We start from the raw sequence: 19,351 nt of genomic DNA, 5'->3' as shown, positions 1-19,351 counted from the left end.
TTACTAAAGAGCTGAATGAGTCCCAGTAATTGCATGATTTACTTGTCTGCTCAAGTGAAAAGGTTTTGAAATGTAGTGGAATGGCACGGGCCTTTCTTGGTCTTTGCAAACCCGGCAACGTCAATTTTAATTAATGAACCGGAAAAATTATGGGGTTTTTTTATTATTATTTCAGGGAATTGGTTCCTAGTCTCACCTCTTATTTTCCTTGAATTTGCATCTTCTGTCCTCAGGGATGTGTAGACTTTTGTAATTCACACAGATATGTAGACAGGACATCACAAGCATGCAAAACCACTGCTGCACAGCACTTTGAAGTGACCCTGGACAACTAGACTGAACAGTCGGACCGTGTTTTCCTCTTCCAGACGACCAAGTTGCAAGCAACATTCCCATTGCACTTGGCAACCAAGGCTGAGGAGATCTGTGCTTACTAGGAGGGATCTTAAAAAGTTGTCTGCCAACAGAATCTCATTTTCCATCCTCATTTCTGATTGATCTTAAAATGGAATGCCTCTGAATACTTTAATTTTTGTGCCTCTCTCTCTTTCCTTCATTCCCTTTTGATTTTGTAGATTAGATAACAATCTCTGTATAGACATTTAAAGCCCAAAAAAGGAACTCACCACTTAAAGGAACACAAATACCCCATCTGTATTGTAATACAAATAATCTCTTACTTAGTCATCTGGCAGGTTTTTAGCCGTAACGTTTCTTAAAGCGAGGCAAGCCTGTACATTTTATGGTGAAGAGCCAGATCTTTACCATAGATAGAGCTAGCATTATCATTCACATTTTCTGGAAGTATTTCTGCATCTCCCCTATTTATAAGGACAAGAACATTTAGTACAAATGTTTTTTAAGTTCCTAATACATACCAAGTTTAACAAGTAGGGACTTTAACCAGAAAGAATTATCGAAGAAAGCAGAGTAGGAACAAATACCTGAAGGTCAGAGCTATAGAATAAAACTCAGAGGTTCATGAAACCATCTCCTATCTGCATGTTCCTTAAAGCCTTAGTGCGTTCCTAGTGAAGAACCAATTTTTTATTGTTTCCATGGCAAAGCAGTGCTAAACAGGATTACCTGGGGTCCTAAAACAATGTTTCTACTGGCGAGAGAAGGCCAAGAGGGAAGGGCTTTCTTAATATAAAGTTTGCTTCTCCAAAACCTAGAAGAAAATCTAAACAGCGTCTGTAATTATTTACCTGATACCCAAATGCATATTACTGACATACTTCCTAGGTTCACCAAAACCCACACATGGCCCACAGGTATCTGTGTTACCTCTACCAAGGGCCTTGAACTGCCCTGAAAACATCCGATCCAGGCCATATTTTTTCCTTCCCAGGGAAAACTTCTTTCTGCATACATTCTCTTGCTCTCAAAAAGTTTGCATAGTTATTGAAAGTAATAGATTTAATCTGCCAGCACATTAAAAATGAACAGATCAGAGAAAGTTTTTGTCTTATTATTGAATGTGGTAAATTTGCAGCTGTAGGAGCCTGAAAGGAGGAAGAGACACCCAAAGGAAAACCTGGTGTGCTGCTTTAGTGAATCATTTTGGAAATTATTTATATCTGTAGATAAAAATGCAGTAGGCATGAAAACCATATCAGAAAGAAACCAATTGTATGCATTTATAAACATATATAGGCATGTGAATAAACACATATTTACACAAAAAAGTATCAAAAGATACTTTAAATAATTCAACTGCTATCAGTCTCTTTCACAATGATGATTTTAAGAAAAAGAGATTACATCTTTGGACTGTCATTCCAAAGAAGGGAGTGAGGATGAAAGATAAAAAGCCATAGGGCATTTGTTGTCTAAAACTGACATCAATTTTCAGGTTACCAGCCTAGTTCTAGAACTTATACAAAAATCTAAAGTCAATTTCCTTATGATAGTCCTACTGAAATTATCACTGAAATTGTTGCCATGTTACTTCTGTCATGAAAACCATATCTTCTTATGTAAGAGCTAAAACCCAATATAGATTGAATGTGTGTGTGTAGAAATGAAATTTGGATTTCACATGAATTTAATGATTTTATGACCTCCTTTCCAGAAGGTCAAGCTATTTCTTATTCTTCATATGAGCAGTTTGCATTCACTCATCATTCTTATAGGGTCCAAGCTAACTGAGGAAGGATAGCCAGCTTAAGTGTAGAGGTATTATTCTGCATATATTGCCTATATAAGCACCACATTATGGACAGAAATTATCTTTACTTTCTAACTTTGCATAATAAAATAAGCCATTAAATTAATACCATATAGAAAATACTGCTTGTCAGGCAAAGAAATGTATATTGCTTTCCAGAAAACCAGGGACATTACATTGCCAATGCCTGCATGAATAATACATGGGTTAATTCAGAAAAACACCGTTTCATTATTTAAAAATGAATAAATTACGGACTTGGAATGATGACTAAATTTTCTTAATCTTACTTTTTGCTCAGTGCTCTACTTCAAAATGAATCTGAAAATGCTATTTGATCCACACAAATAAAATTAACCAGCTCCTTACGAAGTATTTTTTTCTGACTTGAGATCTCCTCAACTATAAAATGAAGAATACTCCATCTTCCTTTTTTTTTCTTGCTCACTTTAAGTCCAGAAATTAAGAAGCAATGTAGGTCTTCAATTCATACATTTGCAAATGGTAAGCTTATCTTGAATTATCCTGAGATTCTATGATTCAGTCTAACAAGAAAAGCTCCCTGTGCACAAACTTCCTGTGTTTTAGCCTCACTGTCTGGAAAAAATATGTTCAAAGGAATAAATAAGAATAACATGATTCTCACGTACGATGACGCACATTTCTTTCGTTTTTTTTCACAGATAGTGGTCTACTCTGAAGACCTGTTAAAAATCAGTCCCATTTGGGCACTGATGAGAGCATGAGGAGAGAAAGAAACGCACCTGTAATAAGCAATTAATTTGGAGTTAAAAGAAGTAAAACATCCCTATGCAGTGCATTTAGGCTGAGTATAAAGTGACAGCCAGCAGATTATTCTACCGATTTCTAATGCTGGAAATTCGGATGGCATTTACTAGCATAACCTTTCAACTCCGAGCACATCAATAGAGGCCGACAGTGGCTTGAAATATGATTCCTTGCAGATAGCATATCCTCATTCATCTGACTGTGCTGCTCTGTGCTCCATTGCACAAACAGCGTCTCACCCACTTCTGAGAGGACACTAATAAAAAAGGCATCAATTTTCAGCTCTAGTACTACTGTGATCTCTTTATATGTTCGACATCCAACATTAAATTAAAATGCTGTTATAAATCCTACTTTCTGAATCTGGAATGAGTGTTGGGTTTTTGTCGCATGAGACTGCAGCAAATCTTGTCAAAAGCAAGGAAGCACGTCTTGTTCACTCAGAATTAATGTTGTGGATGAAAGAAGGAGGTAAAAGGGGTTGAATATGGTGAACTGAGGGTGTCAGAGGCAGTGGGGACTGGGGCTTCAGGGTGCCAAACCAGGCAGGGTGTTGCTGCTTTCAAGAAGTGGCTAATCAAGAATTGTAATTATCAACGACAAGCTGTGTGGCAGGAAGATTACTGATCAACAGACACACACATACACACATTCATACATATCAATAGACAATTCTAGGCATAAAAAAAATTGTTGATTCCCCTGTGGAAGAAAAATACTTTCCAAACACCAACGGTCCTGAAGAAGCCCTGTGGATTCTATCAAATCTCTGCAAAGAGGCTGCCATTGGGATTCAAAGCCAAATAGCACAGGTGACGTGCTATCTGGGCCTTATGTCATTGTTACATAATTTTAAGGTTATAAGAGACATACCTTAAATCATTGGATTGTAAGAGAATAATATTATTAGATACTGACATGTATGACTTAAGACAGTTTCAGAAGGGTTCTATGTAAAGATGACAGGGGAGAGAGGAAAAAAAAACATCCTGCAAGTACAGAGAAGAAAGAAACTGGTTATCTTTTTCCATTCTGCTCAAGGTAGCAATGCATTATAAGAACATTAGGGATTTTTTTCTACTCTTTCTGGTAAAAAGATCCCTGCAAATATAGATGATCACCTAAGAACTATGAACTAAAAGGTATTAGGAGCTTCAACAAAGATACAGGGCACAGAGCTGTATTCTTCTGCCTGGCTCATTCATAATTATGGATGAAATAAAGAGGCATGTTTGCCTATTTGGAAGGGTGGGGTGGAAGGAAAAGGGGGAAGAACGAGCGGTTCAATATCTGGATCGAACAGAGGAACTTTTTCCCCCAAGGATCCTGCAGGGAGGAACCTTGACATGCACAAAGTCAGAACGTAGACAAAGTTGCCCTGGTGAGAACGATAAGGTCACCCGTGGGATTGCTGAGATTATCTCTGTCAAGCACTCGGACAGCATGCAGTCAAATGATGCATCATGCAGTCATTTTCGGGGGGGGAAAATCAATTTCTTCACCAGGTCGCTATTTGCTTTTCAAAGTGCCCTTGTAGGCCTTCACCACCAAGCATTTATCAATTTAAATGTTGTAAATTGATAATGTGCCACTGTGCCTTGTACTGTTTCTGAATTATTTTGATACTTATATTTTCTCAATAGTCTCCAAACCCTCAGAGCTTCCACCTTCAAAAGGGCATTTTTCTTTGTTACACCCAGAAGTGATGAACTTTTTATGATTAGTGTACAGGAGAAAAATGTAGACTTGCTAGTTGGGGTGGGTGGGGGGCGGCCACAGCTGCAGAAATTTATGTATTTTTCTTCTTTTTAAAAAATTAAGGTATGTGTACTTGAAATATTTTGAAAAGGGGGGCCATAAAGCAGTATTTGCATTCATTTATTAAAAGAACTCCAGTTACCCTAGCATTGAATACATTTAGAACACCCACTGCAAAAATGCTAACACTTGGCTCCATCATTGCAATCCCTCTGCTGTGTTGAAATAATCCCTTTTTTGTCTTTATATTCCAGCTCTGTAGGATGTGATGATGCCAAACAAGAGAATAACTTGTAAGGAAAGCTAATGTCTTCTCTTTTTTTAACCCCACTAAAGAAATATATACATATCTTTTACAAGCAGGGAAGTAAGAGTGTTAGCTACATACTAACCTCAACTTGATTTGCATTGAAAAACACAGAATGGAAGAGTGAGGCTTGCACTTTGGAAAAGCAAAAGAAAGACATGGCAGTTGCAAAGCATCTTTAACCTCCAGTGATTTATTGGCCCTCGGCCAAGTTATCAGGGGAATCTAATTCTTCTTTATTATTCAAATAAACCACATTTGGCACCATGGTTCCCTTTCAGAATAGCTTCACAAATAGACTGAGCTCTGTCATTTATTTGACCTTGTACTTGTGTGCTGTAGCTGTAATTTTATTTGCCATTCTATATAACAAATGCAGAGAAATCTAAAATATGGAGATGAACAACAGGATAAGGAAAGGAGTTTATGGCAAATATATCTGCATGGCTTAAAAAAAAATACCAAATTTAAAACAACCACTAACCCCCTTTCACCTTCACCTCTATTAACTCTTATTATAATCTGCAGCCACCCTGCCCTTTTCAGCAAGCTGCCTTGAATCAAGTCAATTTGTAACCTTGTCTGCAGCTACCTTCTGGCTGGCTTACAATAGCCAGGAAATACCTTATATAAGGGTGAGGACTAGGTGAGAAAAAAGGGAAGTGACTCATTATGTGCACGAGGGGACTGGAGGCAGTGGGGGGTGATTAGAACACATTTCAAGAGAGGCTTTAGCTGGCACGTAGGGTATTTTCTAATGATATCGCCCCATACAAATGTGTACATATCCTGGCTTGCTCTAGATCTCATTTTGTTGTAAACAGGACTCTACATTAACCTGAAAGCACTTTGCTGGGATAGGTGTGCATCAGAATTATCTTGTCTCACCTCACTTTCCAGAAAAAATGTTTTCAGAGGATGTGAGTCCAATTGTATTCTCTGGTTAACTGAGTCTCTCATGTCCTCTGCCTCTGGCAATGATAATGTGAATTTCCCATGAGGATTTAGAAGAAAATGCAGGATGTGAGTGTGGGTGAAGGAAAGCCGATTTGAAACCATGTAAACCAACAAACTAGCCAATGCTATTGTGAGGCCTGGATGCGGGAACAGAATTTCGCTCTCCAAATGGTCTTCCGCACAGCTATGGCTGGCGGGGAACGGGCTTCTGCCTGTTATGAGATTTGTAATTTGGGTCTTTGTGTTTGCTGTGTGGATCACGACAGCCTTGCTGTGAATATGGACTCCAGTGGAAGCAAACTGATGTCATAATCTACAGGTTAGCTCTACCAAAATTGTACGTGAGATTTTCAGATTTCAGTCGCAGAAAAACTTTGCTTTCCTTAAGAAACAATGGTTTTTCATTTTTGATGGTTGACTGGATTTCCCTTTTTGCTTTGGTTACCATGAAGCTCATGGTTAAATCTGAAGCTTTAATAAAGACCGTTTGTACTAAATGGTCTTTTTATGAGCCCCTTTTTTGTGTTTTCCTACTATGTGGTAATAGTTTACCTACTTTTGCTTATCTCCTTTTCCTTATTCCCTAGTTCTATTTTGACATTATTTTTATCATATGTGTTTATGTAAGCTATTTCAAATCCTTTGTGGAAAGAGGAGAGTATAAGCCAACAAATAAATATTTCTCTAAGCTTTAAATCCTATATCAACTAGAAATATTTTTTATTTATCATGTAAAGTCTCTTTTGGATTCTTTGGCGATTAAGCCCCTTACATTTTGGAAGATATTTCATAAATGCTGGCTATATATCATTGCTACATTTTCAGGGTTAGGGAACCCATTCTGTTTTCTTAATTCATTTTCACGTCTGCCTGTTCCATCATAGCTAGAAAGCAGAGCTGTTGTGAGCAGCTCTGAATGCCATCACCAGGTATAAGAAGTTATTTAGTCTCTATGCAAGCCAAACTCAGCATCAGTATGTGGGAATCTTCTTTTAAGATAAGGCCTCTTGGTGAGTAACTGGGAATCATTTTTACACAGGAAAGCAAGTCAACAGTGGATACTTCTATAACCTGAAACCACTTCTTGGATGTTGTTAGGTTAAATATATACATCTCTCTCTCTCTCTCTCTCTCTCTCTCTCTCTGTGTGTGTGTGTGTGTGTGTATCTGGCAAAGTCAAGAGGACTATTGAGGAGGTTCAGAAATCACCATCATTCACTAATTCCCATAATTACAACAAGATGAGAATACTTTAAAGAGAATACCCGGCAAGCACATGCCCTGGACACCAAGAGCTGTCCCACCCAAGGGAGTGTCAAAGAGAAAATCCGCTCTGGCTGTCTCTATCCTCACGCTACACAACAGAGCTCAGTAGAAGGTTCCCTATCTTGTTTTATTGTGAGCTAAAAAAGAATTCTAATTCTTTCCTGAGCATAAGCTGTTTTAAAGCCACCACATTTATGTACACATTGAAAGAAAATAAAACTGAGGAAGGGATATCTTGAGAGTTAGAAATACAGACATAGCTATGCTCTGCAACAAACTGACACGCTCACAGTCCTCCTCAACAATTTCACTGGACAAGTCTTTGATGACAGAGTTACACACTGTCTTTAACAAAACTATTTGGAAAGGAAAGGAGGGACCATAACTTTATAGATTGCTTATCACTGTCTAGAATTTGATGGAATAACCACTTAGCCAAAGTTGTAGAACACAAGCAGAGCATTTGGTTTGCATTTGATTAAGGGTGTGTGTGTGTGTCTGTGTGTCTGTGTGTGTGCCTGTGTGTGTGCTCATAAAAGAACAAATGCTTAATTGACTTAGAGTATATTTACTTTGTATATCACCCCACAACCCCTACAGCTGAAAAAGGGCATTGAAGAAACTTGGAAAGAGTTGTGTCGTGGGGACTTCGATTTCTCTATTAGGACTCAGAAACTTAACTGGGTAGAAAACTCTTTTCCAGAGTTTTAGCATAGATTTTTTTTTTCTCTCATGCTTTGGGCATTTAAAAATATATCATGTTCTTATCAGATTATTTTTATATTAATGTAGAACTATTCTTAAGCTTCAGTTTTGAACACTAAATACATAAATTGGTATATGCAAAAATCAATCACTTTCTACTGATTGACCCCTCATCAATGCAGTTGTGTAGTGCTGCCAAATGAAGGCCCATGTCTCCTATCTCATAGCCTCTACCTGCATATTTGACAGTTTCTGCCAACGCTGAACACATCCACCACAGGAGAAGGCAATGGCACATTTTGGCCAGGGTCCACCCCCGGATAAATCAAGATGCTGACTACTGGTATGTGCTTTAAAGCCCATTATATATAAAATCTGGGACTGACTGCACAGAAATTGCCAGATACTGGACCATGTCTACATAGCTGCTTTATTTCACAGAAACATCCATTATTTGTCTCAGATTTTACGTGACGATACAGTAGAAAAGCAGCTAAATAAAATACTTTTAAGGAGAAACCAGCATAGGGTTAAAGCCAAATTTTTCTTGAACAGATGATATTTCAGATGGCCGCACTATTCCAGATGCATCAATTTCCTTGAAAATCCAATCCATATATGTGCATATGCTGTGCTGGCAGGAGGACTGACTGAAATGGCCAAAACCCAAGAGCTAATATTCTTTTGGCCAGAATAATGCAATTATTATTTTCCTAGCTATCAGTCTAAGCATACAGAGCCATCTGTTATGCAAAGCAAACATACACATCTCAATTACAGAAAATGCAGTTGCCTTGACAGAATTTGGATTACACCACTAACCAGGGCTGTAAAATGTGTTTTGAGCTAGTATATAATGGATGCTTTTCAGGAGTTCCCTAATTAGCATTTACCTGCTTAAACTAATTATTCATCCTTCTTCTTTACTGGCTTATTAAACTTTGCTGGATACCCTGCATGAAACATGAATATGTGCATTGCAGAACAACAAACAGTGGTGTTTCCAGTTCTATATGGTAATAACAACATCGCAACATGGTGGCTCGCCAATTTCAGAATTGAAGATTCTCAATACTAGGTCCCAGACAGATTAAGACAAGGCTTAAAGTCTATTAAAGGCTATTACAAAACCAGATCTTTCAACAAGATACAAGAATACTAATACTGAGTTAACAAAAGCTCGGTTTCTATCATTTGGTTTGCTAAAGTCCACATAAAATAGAATTACTCTATACACTATAGCTGAGAGCTTGCATGTTCCTCAAAAAGCATTAACAGAACAGACCCTTGTTTCGATTCTCAACAGTAAATAATCAAATTTGGCAGTGGTTCTCCTCCTTCCCCAAGCCTCCTCACATGCCAAATATCTCTCTCTATTATTTTCCAATGTCTTTCTTGATTTAGCTATTACCCGGCAAACTCACTAATAGCCAAAAGGGTCCAGACTTGCTGGATGCCTCCTTAGAGCTGTGCCAACTTTCAGAAGCAAGGAGTCTGGGGTGGGTCCTGTTTTAAAGGAGAGAGACAAATCTTATCTCTATCTCTAGCTTCAAGGGGCAACTGAATGAGCGGTAGATTATCCAACTTGGCAGATCATCACACACACACACAAAATCCCTCCCACCGAGGCAGTGTTTTCCTCATGCCAAATCACCAGATGAAAGGGGTCAAACTCAGCCAATCACCTGTATGGGCGCAAATACCCAGATGTTCAGCCTTTTTATGCAGAAAACATCTGGATAATTAGCTGAATTGCAAACCTTGCTTCAGGATATTTTGGCATTCACTAGATGCAGCCCATGTCTTGGAATTCGCTGGAACTTAAATTTTTGTGTTCCAGGGGAATTTCGAGAAGTAACATCCAGGGTTTTTGTCCCTGGTCCGTCAGCCTCCATTTTCTTTTCTTTTACTCTCCAAAAAACACATGTGAGTAATTAAATGGCAAATAATGAAAAGCTATCTTATTTTATGAAATCATCTTTCAGCATTTGGAAGCATTTGCAAAGGCAGCAAAATATATCCTTGCTGGAACCCTCCCTGCAACACATTTTAATGGTCTCTTTCAGTATTTCTTGACTCCAAATGACTCCTGCCATTGTGTCAGCTCCCAGGATAATGCAGGGTACTCCATAAACATCCAGTAATAGGACACAAGGGAAGCACTATTAGTGTGTCCCTCTCCTACCGGGCACAGAGGTTTCAAAGTTCAAAACAACCAAGGGAAGAAACTTCATTTGTTCTCAATAAATTAATAATGATCCTTGGGGGGTGGGGAGGGGAACTAAAGTTTTTGAGCACAAGTTTATTCTGAATGTTCAACACTGACACACAGGTTTCTCACTGACTTTGAGAGAACAGTCAGGTAAAGCCATTAAATAATACATTTGATAATTCATGCTAAACAGAATATTCCTTGAAGAAGGAAAAACATGAGGCTGAAGAAGGCTTCATAATCGCTGCCAAGAATCTAAAATTGTTTTACTTACTTGTGAGAGGCCTAGGTAGATGGAGACTGTTTCGGAAATGTACAAAAATTTTCCTTCTTGATTTAGTGCAAATACAAAGCCATCCAGGGACTGCAGGAAAAAAAAAAAAGATTAATAAATATAAAGGATGCAGATTTAATTAGTAAGGCCATTGAGAAAGCAATACATTGATTTTTTTTTTTTTTTTTTTTTTTTTTTAAGACAGAGTCTTGCTTTGTCTCCCAGGCTGGAGTGCAGTGGCATGATCTCAGCTCACTGCAACCTCTACCTCCTGGGTTCAAACAATTCACCTGCCTTAGCCTCCCGAGTAGCTGGGACTACAGGCACGTGCCACCATGCCCAGCTAATTTTTGTATTTTTAGTAGAGACAGGGTTTCACCATGTTGGCCAGGCTGGTATTGAACTCCTGACCTCAGGTGATCCGCCCCTGCCTCGGCCTCCCAAAAGTGCTGGGATTATAGGCGTGAGCCACTGCACCCAGCCACGCTGAATTTAAGATCATTTTTTTCTCCGTGTTTAATGAAAGTCCTAAGATCTTTTAGTATTGCATTATACATGAATAAATTAAATGTCTGAATTAAGACTGAAAGCTTTCTTTTACTTTAGGGACTTATGTCTCTGTCATTTTGATCAAGATACATTACATTCATGTACAAAATAAGGTCATGCTGATTTTATGAGATGTTGCCTTTATTTTTTTTTTGGATTCAGTGGTTACTGAGATTAAATCAGCAAGATTCTCCATTAAATAGTTGAACAGGAATAAAGATCGTAATGAAATGAAAGAAAAAAAGGCTTCCTATATCAAGAGCAAGTAAAATCACTACTTGCACTACTCTGAACATCAACAATTTGCTAATTAATAAGGAATGATGCCTTCTTTACTCCTAGTGCTCACTATGTTAGAACAATAGGAAATGTCAATACATTAAGGGATAATGTTTATGGGCTGCAATCTGACAAACTGTAACCTGTTTTGCAAAACTCTCTATTAAAGTTTTATAGCGACAGTTCTAGTTTCTATCACAACTCCTGAAATGGAACAAAAGAAGAAAGAAAGAAAGAAAGAATAAAGAAAGAAAAAGGATGCTACACATCATCTGTAACTCCTAAAACCACTTTCCCAATGGAGGGTTGCATTTTCAGTTTGATGAATGGTGTAAATCATCATGAACTCCACCTGCAATACAGCATTCAAACTGAGGTTAAATTTGTTTCAAATTCTTGCAATCCAGTGCATCCTACACCCTCTGTCATCCTCACATCTTTTGTTTTGCTTTATATTTATTTTTAACAAGGTAGATTGCACAAGTGCTGCTTGTACAAGAAAAAGTTTTTAAATGTGAGTGGTGTTAAAAAAAAGGCCGTGAATTTGCAAATACAGGAAACCCATGCTAGGAACAAGGTATGTGAAAACACCAAATTAATGACAAAATTTGTAAAAATATAGAACGGTGGAAGAAGTGTGTAAATTAGTTAGAAATATGTGCCTTCTCAAATCCTAGCAATAATTTCGGTCTCCTAAAATACTGAATTTTGGGGAGACTATATATTATATATATTCTTATATATGTATGTGTATATATATATGCATGCATACAGATACACACACACATATATATGTCTGTATGTATATATAAAATTTGGATTTTCTGCCAGATACAGTGGCTTATGCCTGTAATTCTAGCACTTTGGGAAGCTGAGGTGGGCACATCACTTGAGACCAGGAATTCAAGACCAGCCTGGCCAACATGGTGGAAACCCCATCTCTACTAAAAATACAAAAGTAGCTGGGTGTGGTGGCACACCTGTAATCCCAGCTACTTGGGAGGATGAGGTACAAGAATCACTTGAACCTGGGAGGAGGAGGTTGCAGTGAGCCAAGATCATGCCACTGTACTCTAGACTGGACAACAGAGCAAGACTCTGTCTCAAAAAAAAAAAAAAAAAAAAGTGGATTTTCCTGTTTCCTGACATGTTTTCACTGCCCCACTGGTCAGAAACTGTGGATGACACCCAACCCCCTCCTCTGATTTCTTGGGTTCTGAAAACAATTCAAAAGTCACATTATATTGTTCCACTAAAGAGCAAATTACATGATAGATGAGCTTTTAGCTACAATAATACAATAATGCCAGCTTACATTTATTAAGCATTCTGTGCTAAGCAGTTTGCACATATTGTCTCTTTTAATTTTCACAAGTACTATATGAAGTTATTGTATTATTATCCACTTTTTATATACAGGGAAATTGAGGATTAGTGAAGTTAGGCAACAAGCCTATTCCTAGTTTGGAGTTTAGAGTTGAACTTTGGCAGTGGAACTTAATAACTAACTATACTACCTTCCAATAAAAATAAAGATTCTCTAATTGATATGTGTGAATTAATGAAAAGGCGAATATTCACAACATTTCTGAAATTAAAATATTTACCCTAAGAGGCAGCCTGTGACATCTTAAACATCATCCCTTGTTTTTGAACAATTGGTGTTCAAACGATAGAATCCTCCCATTGTGGGTACAAGACAGAGCGGAAGTAGGATGGCAAGAGATTACTTAAGGTATTTCCATAGGAGGTTACCTGGCCACCTTTGCTTCGAAACATTTCCCCAGAACCAGCTTTTGGGAATAAAATACTGTACTGTCTAAGAGAACTGGGGTCCTTACCTTTCACAAAACTGCAAACCCTCTGGACCCTTTTCTGATAGAGCCTTTCAAGCGCAGGATGTAGTATAGCAGAACCTCACTTTGAACCAGTGCAAAGGGAGAGATATTTCCTTCCTACAAGTTTGGGAAGGATCTAATTTCAACATATCTTTACCTCAAACGAGATGTCTCCTGAGGATGACTCATGAGAATTAGGACCCTCCCCTTTGTGACTATTCCCTTGGAGCTTATAAAAGGGCTTGTTAGGTTTTCCTTTTGACCTGATAGCCATGGCTTGGTACACAATCACAGAGAACTGTGTAAGTCATCTTCTCAAATTTTAATGTCATTGTCAATTAGAGCAACAACACAAACAGAGATCACAGGAGAACTTCTAAGGACACAAGGGACAGTCGGAAGCCTGGCTGGATGCAGAAGGATGGACTGATGAAGCTGGTGTGGGGATAATCTCCTATAGTTCTAAACCTTCATTTTACAGGGGAGGAAACTGAGGCACAGAGAGGCTAAGTGGCTGGACAAGCTCAGATGGCCAGTTGGTGGCAGAGGCAGGATTAAATCTTCTTCACTCCCATAAAATTATTAAAACATTTATGGCACTGTATGCTTCTGGTTGGCTTATTCAGCTCTCAACTAGAGAATTTCTGAATCACTGAATTTCTCAACAGTGAGGCGATGCCTTATGTATCTAGCTGGCACCTAACAACCACTCAATCAGTTTTTATGAAATCCAGTTCTACCTCCATGCTCAGTGCTCCCTTTTCCTTATATCACAAATACCATAATGACTACTAAGGATGGAAATTATTTTCTTGAGGAGTCCAGTTTATGGACTTAGATTATTTACAGATTCAGATTCCACAGATTTCTACTATGGTCTGGGATACCTCCTGATATTTAGAATAGAATGGATTAGTTTATGTCCTTCAAAGCACCCAGTGCTATTTCTGAATAGATGTGTCATTTGCTATCTACGCATATCCTTTACTTCCTCACTAAAAGGGATTGTGAGTTTTAACATGAGGTTCAGATTTCATGTACTTACTAAAATATTTGAGGAGGTTTGGGCACCATAGCAGGGTAAAAGAATATCTGGAGGCTAAACATCTGATGCTATTAAGCAGTGGCGATCTAAGAACTGGCCAGTTTTATTTGGCAAAAACAGAGGCTTCAACACATGTTCCAATTTCCTGGTGAGATTAAAATGAGTCTATGTCTACATGACACAAAGACATCCAGTCAATTCAATTAAAAATAACAGCCAATTTGGTAGGGGGAAAAAACAACTAGTTAAATTAGTTATTAGTCATCACAGAAGCAAAACACACACACACATACACCCCAAAAATACGGTTAATTCACCATATTTTTCACTTTTATGGTTATCATTTTGGTCGATTATACCTATAGTCTAAGATCAATGTTCATATCTCAGATTTGATTACCTTTCAAATAAAAAAATGGGATATGAAGTCAGGTATAAAGTAGACTGCCAAGATCACTTTTCACATAGCCACTGCCTTCTGATTCAGCATTGCCTCTGTCTATAGTTAGCTGTATGTTGCCACTTAGAAAAGTTTGAAGGGTAGCATCATTGTTGGTTTAAATTGGGTGTTATCAATTTAAAAAGGTGGGAGGAGGAAGAAAACATGCAGTCAGTTAGTCTTAGAAACCAAGTGTGATTAATCTGAAAGTTCTGTGGAAATTTTAAAAAAAAATTTGAATCAAGAAAGCTATTATATACTGCGCTGTTCAATCACTGCAGGCTACTTTTTAATTTTTTTTAAACTGCCCACTGTTTTCAACAGGCGCCAATTAAGATTCTGGGGTCAAAGGGTTAATTACATCTTCTTACTCACTATGTAGAATTTTCTGATTATTAACTAAGGTTGGATTAAGATGAAAAAGAACCTACACAAATGTTAATGCTAGTCCCTCCTCAAGAAGATTTATTATAAAGCCATGCTGAAATCTATCTGCTTTCCTCAAAGCAGATGGAGAACAAAATCTTAGAAGAAACAGTAAAACAGACATTTTAAAGACATGCAAGTATCTGATTTATCAAGGCAGTTTTCTTATTACTGAAAACAGTTCTTAGCCATCCAGACAGGGCTGATCGGAGATTTCCTTTGTCACATCCCAGTAAGTCTATGAGGTACACATGCAAGAAGTGAGGCTTGGATACAGAAATCAGGAGTTACAGCATCTCTGAATAATAATGCCTGTAATTATAATTTATATCCCCTGACATCAGTGTAACATATAAAGTGTAAGGCATAGTTTCTTAACCCCAAAAGCTGAATGCTTCTAACAGTACTTGTCAAATGATGAGGTTATTTCCTTGCAGGGTATGGAACTAACCACAGGTTCATGATGGAAGGTGTACTAATGTTTAATGCATTGTGCTAAATGGATTTATATTTGTCAAAGTAGTTTTGCCTCTGCTTTCCTTTTTGTGCATATTCCTCTGCAGCCAAATTTCACAGAGTGACATCTTACCATGGTGCTCCTATAGGGACAAGTTTTGAGTATATAAGCACTCTGAAATTAGTAGTTCTTTCTTTGACATTCCAGTACAGAAGGGGGAAAAATCACCCCAAACTCTTTTCCTATGACTTAACTCCAGTTAGAGAGAAGAATTACCAGTAGGCTAGGTTATTTTAATGACAGATTATTTTAAACTAAGCCTTCACCATCTGTTCCACCCCCTAATTATGAATGCAAAAAGAACATATTTCACAATTACATCAGTAAAAAAGTAAGATATACATGATTTAAATGCATGCATGTGCTCCTTGTCCAATGTGCCATGCATCTGTGATGTCCTCCCAATTCAGGCTCAGACTGCAGAGAAAATGTCCATACGTGATAGAGTACAATCTCTGACATACTCAACTTTCCCTTCAAACTCAGGGTTCTTCACTGTTGTGACATAACTCTGTTAGGACAACAGCAGAGCCTGAATTTGAGCACTATGCTTATCAGACATTAGAAGTGAGCAATTTATAGCTGCTAAGACAGCTTCGCTGTTAATAAGGAGAGGTTCTGTGAGAAAACTGCCTCCATTCCCTAAGCAATGGGAAGAAGTGGGTCTGCCCTTGAACCATATGAGAAGCCTGGCTGGAGAGTGAGGACAGGACTCCATTGCCTATCTTTCCACTCTGTTTTGGCAGCAGTTAAAAGAGTTAGAAAGAAAAAAAAAATTTCTTAAATTTTTTGGCCTTTAGATACAATCACACTTTGATAGAGCTCATTCAAATGCCATATTGCCCTCCGAATGCACTCAGGAAGTGATGCTATACTGCTCAAGCACACACATGTGGACTCCCAGAGACTTCAAGGAGAACCTGGCAGGTGCCCAAAGTGCCCACATGTATCTGTTTATGGGGGAGAAAAAGATTCACAAATTGTGTCTTTGCAATCTGACTTTTAACAATCCAGCACTGTGCAGGAACAAAAGCCTTATTTTCAGAAATAAGAATCTAAGTCAAGTATATTTTCTCAAAGTGGATAAAAGCACACACATCAAAGGTTTAGACTTTTATTTAACCCTTAAGAATCTCCAAGAGCTTTCTGTTCCTTCCTTTGCCTTCCAATGAGTCAACTGCACAAAGGATAGCATAGGTTCATACGGTCAGGTACCAAAAGCCACATGTTTCCCAATCACAACACCAAATTAGATTAGTTAAATTTGACTATTTTTCTACTAAATAATAAATACAGAACAGCAAACTGTGATGCCTCAAAACACCTTTCGTAAGGGTTTCCTACAACATGTAAGTCGAAACATCTTAGGTGAGAAAACAGTTAAGAGCCATAGATGGCCTCTCTTCGGTCCTTAAAAGAGAGGCAGCAGAATAAAGAGGCAGCAGAATAAAAGGAGAGACACTGAGCTAGCAAAATCTTAAAACATGAGAGAACAAAGACGCCCACTTTCTGAGCAAGATGAGGTTTTGCTTCTGCTCCTTAAAATTCCATTTTGGGGAGATGTGTATCAAAGTGCTGACCTTTTTTCTCTAGGATGCTAGTTTAGGCTTTACTTCCAGCCTTGAGGGATGCAGATTTATGAATCTGAACATCCAGCCAAATGGACAATAGGCTCTGGTCAAAACACTGTGGCATTTGGTGGAATCACACTGGCCTCTGAGCCACAGGGGCTACTCCATATTATCTCTGGTTTGTCCTAGAGGAACCGGGGCTCCACCTGGGGCATAGGTGAGCACATGCTCCTTTTGCCTCAAGGAGAGGATTCCCAATAATTATTCTAAAGCACAAATATTAATTGCAATGCTACATCTGCTTTACATACATGTGGTATATTAAATTACTGAATGGTAGACTTCTGAATCTAAGGGCTCATTCCTTATTGTGCTTCTCTCTCATTGAATTCAGAGTTCTTTTTCAAGGTAGAGGAGGAATCCCCACCTTGGCAGAAGTAATATAAACAATACATTGCACTGGTCCTGAATGGCCTAAAAATGTCACTGCTTTGCTTTGGCTAGAAATAAGCTGTTCACTCACACGCGGGTACCAGGTGTCTTTCAAGTCGTTGGCCTTAAAAAAAAAACAACTGAAAGAAAAGAATGACAACTGTTTACCTTACATCCTGTTGAATATAGACTACTGGAAAGTAGGAAGTGGTCTTCATTATATATATATATATATATATATATATATATATATATATATATATATATATATATATATATAAATAATATATGAATCAAATATGCTGTTACACATATCATATATAATATATATTGCATGTATTGTTATAGGATGTCATAAACAATGCTCCATTCACTCAGTATTCACCAGGGAAAAGAAAAGGGAGCAAATATTTGTTAGTCACATTACATAGGTCACATATGAGACTGGTATTATTTAATGCTACTTTGCAGATGAGGAAACTGAGGTTCAGAGAATTTAAACCCATTGCTCAATGTCACATAACTAACATGCGGTAGAGCTGAGAACAAAGGATTGTTTGACTGCTTTTCCTCCCACTGCTGAGACTACCTGCTGGGTATTTTAGTTGTTTCACACCTTGATATAGCTGTGCGGAATCCTTGCCTCTTCCAGCATTTCTTTCCACACAAGTGAGTCTCACACTCTCTGTTTAGAAAACTCCTGTTGACTGCAACAGAAAGCACCTGTTGAGCTCTTATTATGCATCAAGCCCATGACAGCCTGGGGTTCGCAAAGAGGACTGAGACAAGGTTCCCAATCACAAGCTGCTTTCTTAAAGAAGACTCATCTGTGGGATCCAAGACTAAGAAAATGAATAAAGTTGAAAATTAACTTTATAAAACAGAAAGCCCCAAGGCAAAGGCAGTTTCCAATTTAGGATACCCTGAATACACAGTGGGGACCCCTGAATGACCCAGCTCCTAGACCTCTTCTAGGTTGGTATTGTTTTTGGGAAAGGCATGGAGTGCTAGATTTGGAAAACATGCAATCAAAAGACCACCAGACTTGGAAGAAATTCCCATACATTGGAAGAAGATCCTAGAGCCCAGCAGTGGACAGGGGACCCCATAGGTAATAAATAATCCCCAGTAGAACCACATCTCCAAATAGGCGGCTGGTATGTAAGACTAGACCACACCACATACAAGCTGGCAAGAACAATGACCCCATTTCCTGTCCCAGAGTTTTTCATTCAGATTTATATGTTTGTTTTTTCCCCCTTCTCTGGTAGTATATACATACCATTTTATATAGAAGTCAATGTGAAAATAAGATAGACTACAGACATTTATTTTATAGTCATATTTACCTGAAAGTACAGCCTCGCTTACCTGAAAAGACATCCCTGATGTTGGCAGGGAAACTCATAGTGCTTCTGTTATGGCTAAGTATGATATGAACCTGACTGTTTACTGGGCAGTGCGTCACTTTCCAAAACAGGCTCTTAAGAAAAAATAATAAATGCTTTGTACAGGTATTCCTTTAGGTGAGGAGGTTTGTGTTGGGAGCAGTAACAATGATTAAAGAATCCCTTAATGAAGTTAGCATATTAAAAGACCATTTAGAGACCTCAGACACTAATCTGGTGCATTCATGTGTTTTATTTCTAGGAACGTTTTATTTGTATCTCTAGAGAAAAGGCATAAAAAAACATTTGTACTTGAAGGAACTTGATGGTTACAAATATAGTTCAGAAATTCTGGTTGGGGATAATTCATGGGCCATGAAACCCTTCTATGTTAATTTCAGGAAATCATTGTAACTAGGTTCTTTGCTC

At 38.1% G+C, this 19,351-nt stretch overlaps 1 protein-coding gene across 2 annotated transcripts in view; it reads right to left on the bottom strand.

Annotated features, from left to right (window-relative positions):
* Window positions 1–19,351, bottom strand: part of NPAS3 (neuronal PAS domain protein 3) — an 864,000-nt gene that overhangs the window by 233,723 nt on the left and 610,926 nt on the right. For both annotated transcript variants that reach the window (XM_028851483.2, XM_028851486.2), the window contains exon 4: window positions 10,439–10,528. In XM_028851483.2, coding sequence (XP_028707316.2) covers window positions 10,439–10,528 — 90 coding nt within the window. The remainder of the gene's footprint in view (window positions 1–10,438; window positions 10,529–19,351) is intronic.

The sequence above is a fragment of the Macaca mulatta genome, chromosome 7, assembly GCF_049350105.2.
Source record: "Macaca mulatta isolate MMU2019108-1 chromosome 7, T2T-MMU8v2.0, whole genome shotgun sequence".
In the NCBI taxonomy this organism is placed as follows: Eukaryota; Metazoa; Chordata; class Mammalia; order Primates; family Cercopithecidae; genus Macaca; species Macaca mulatta.
Note: the sequence above shows the minus strand (reverse complement) of the source record. Positions and strands in the feature narration are given on the sequence as shown.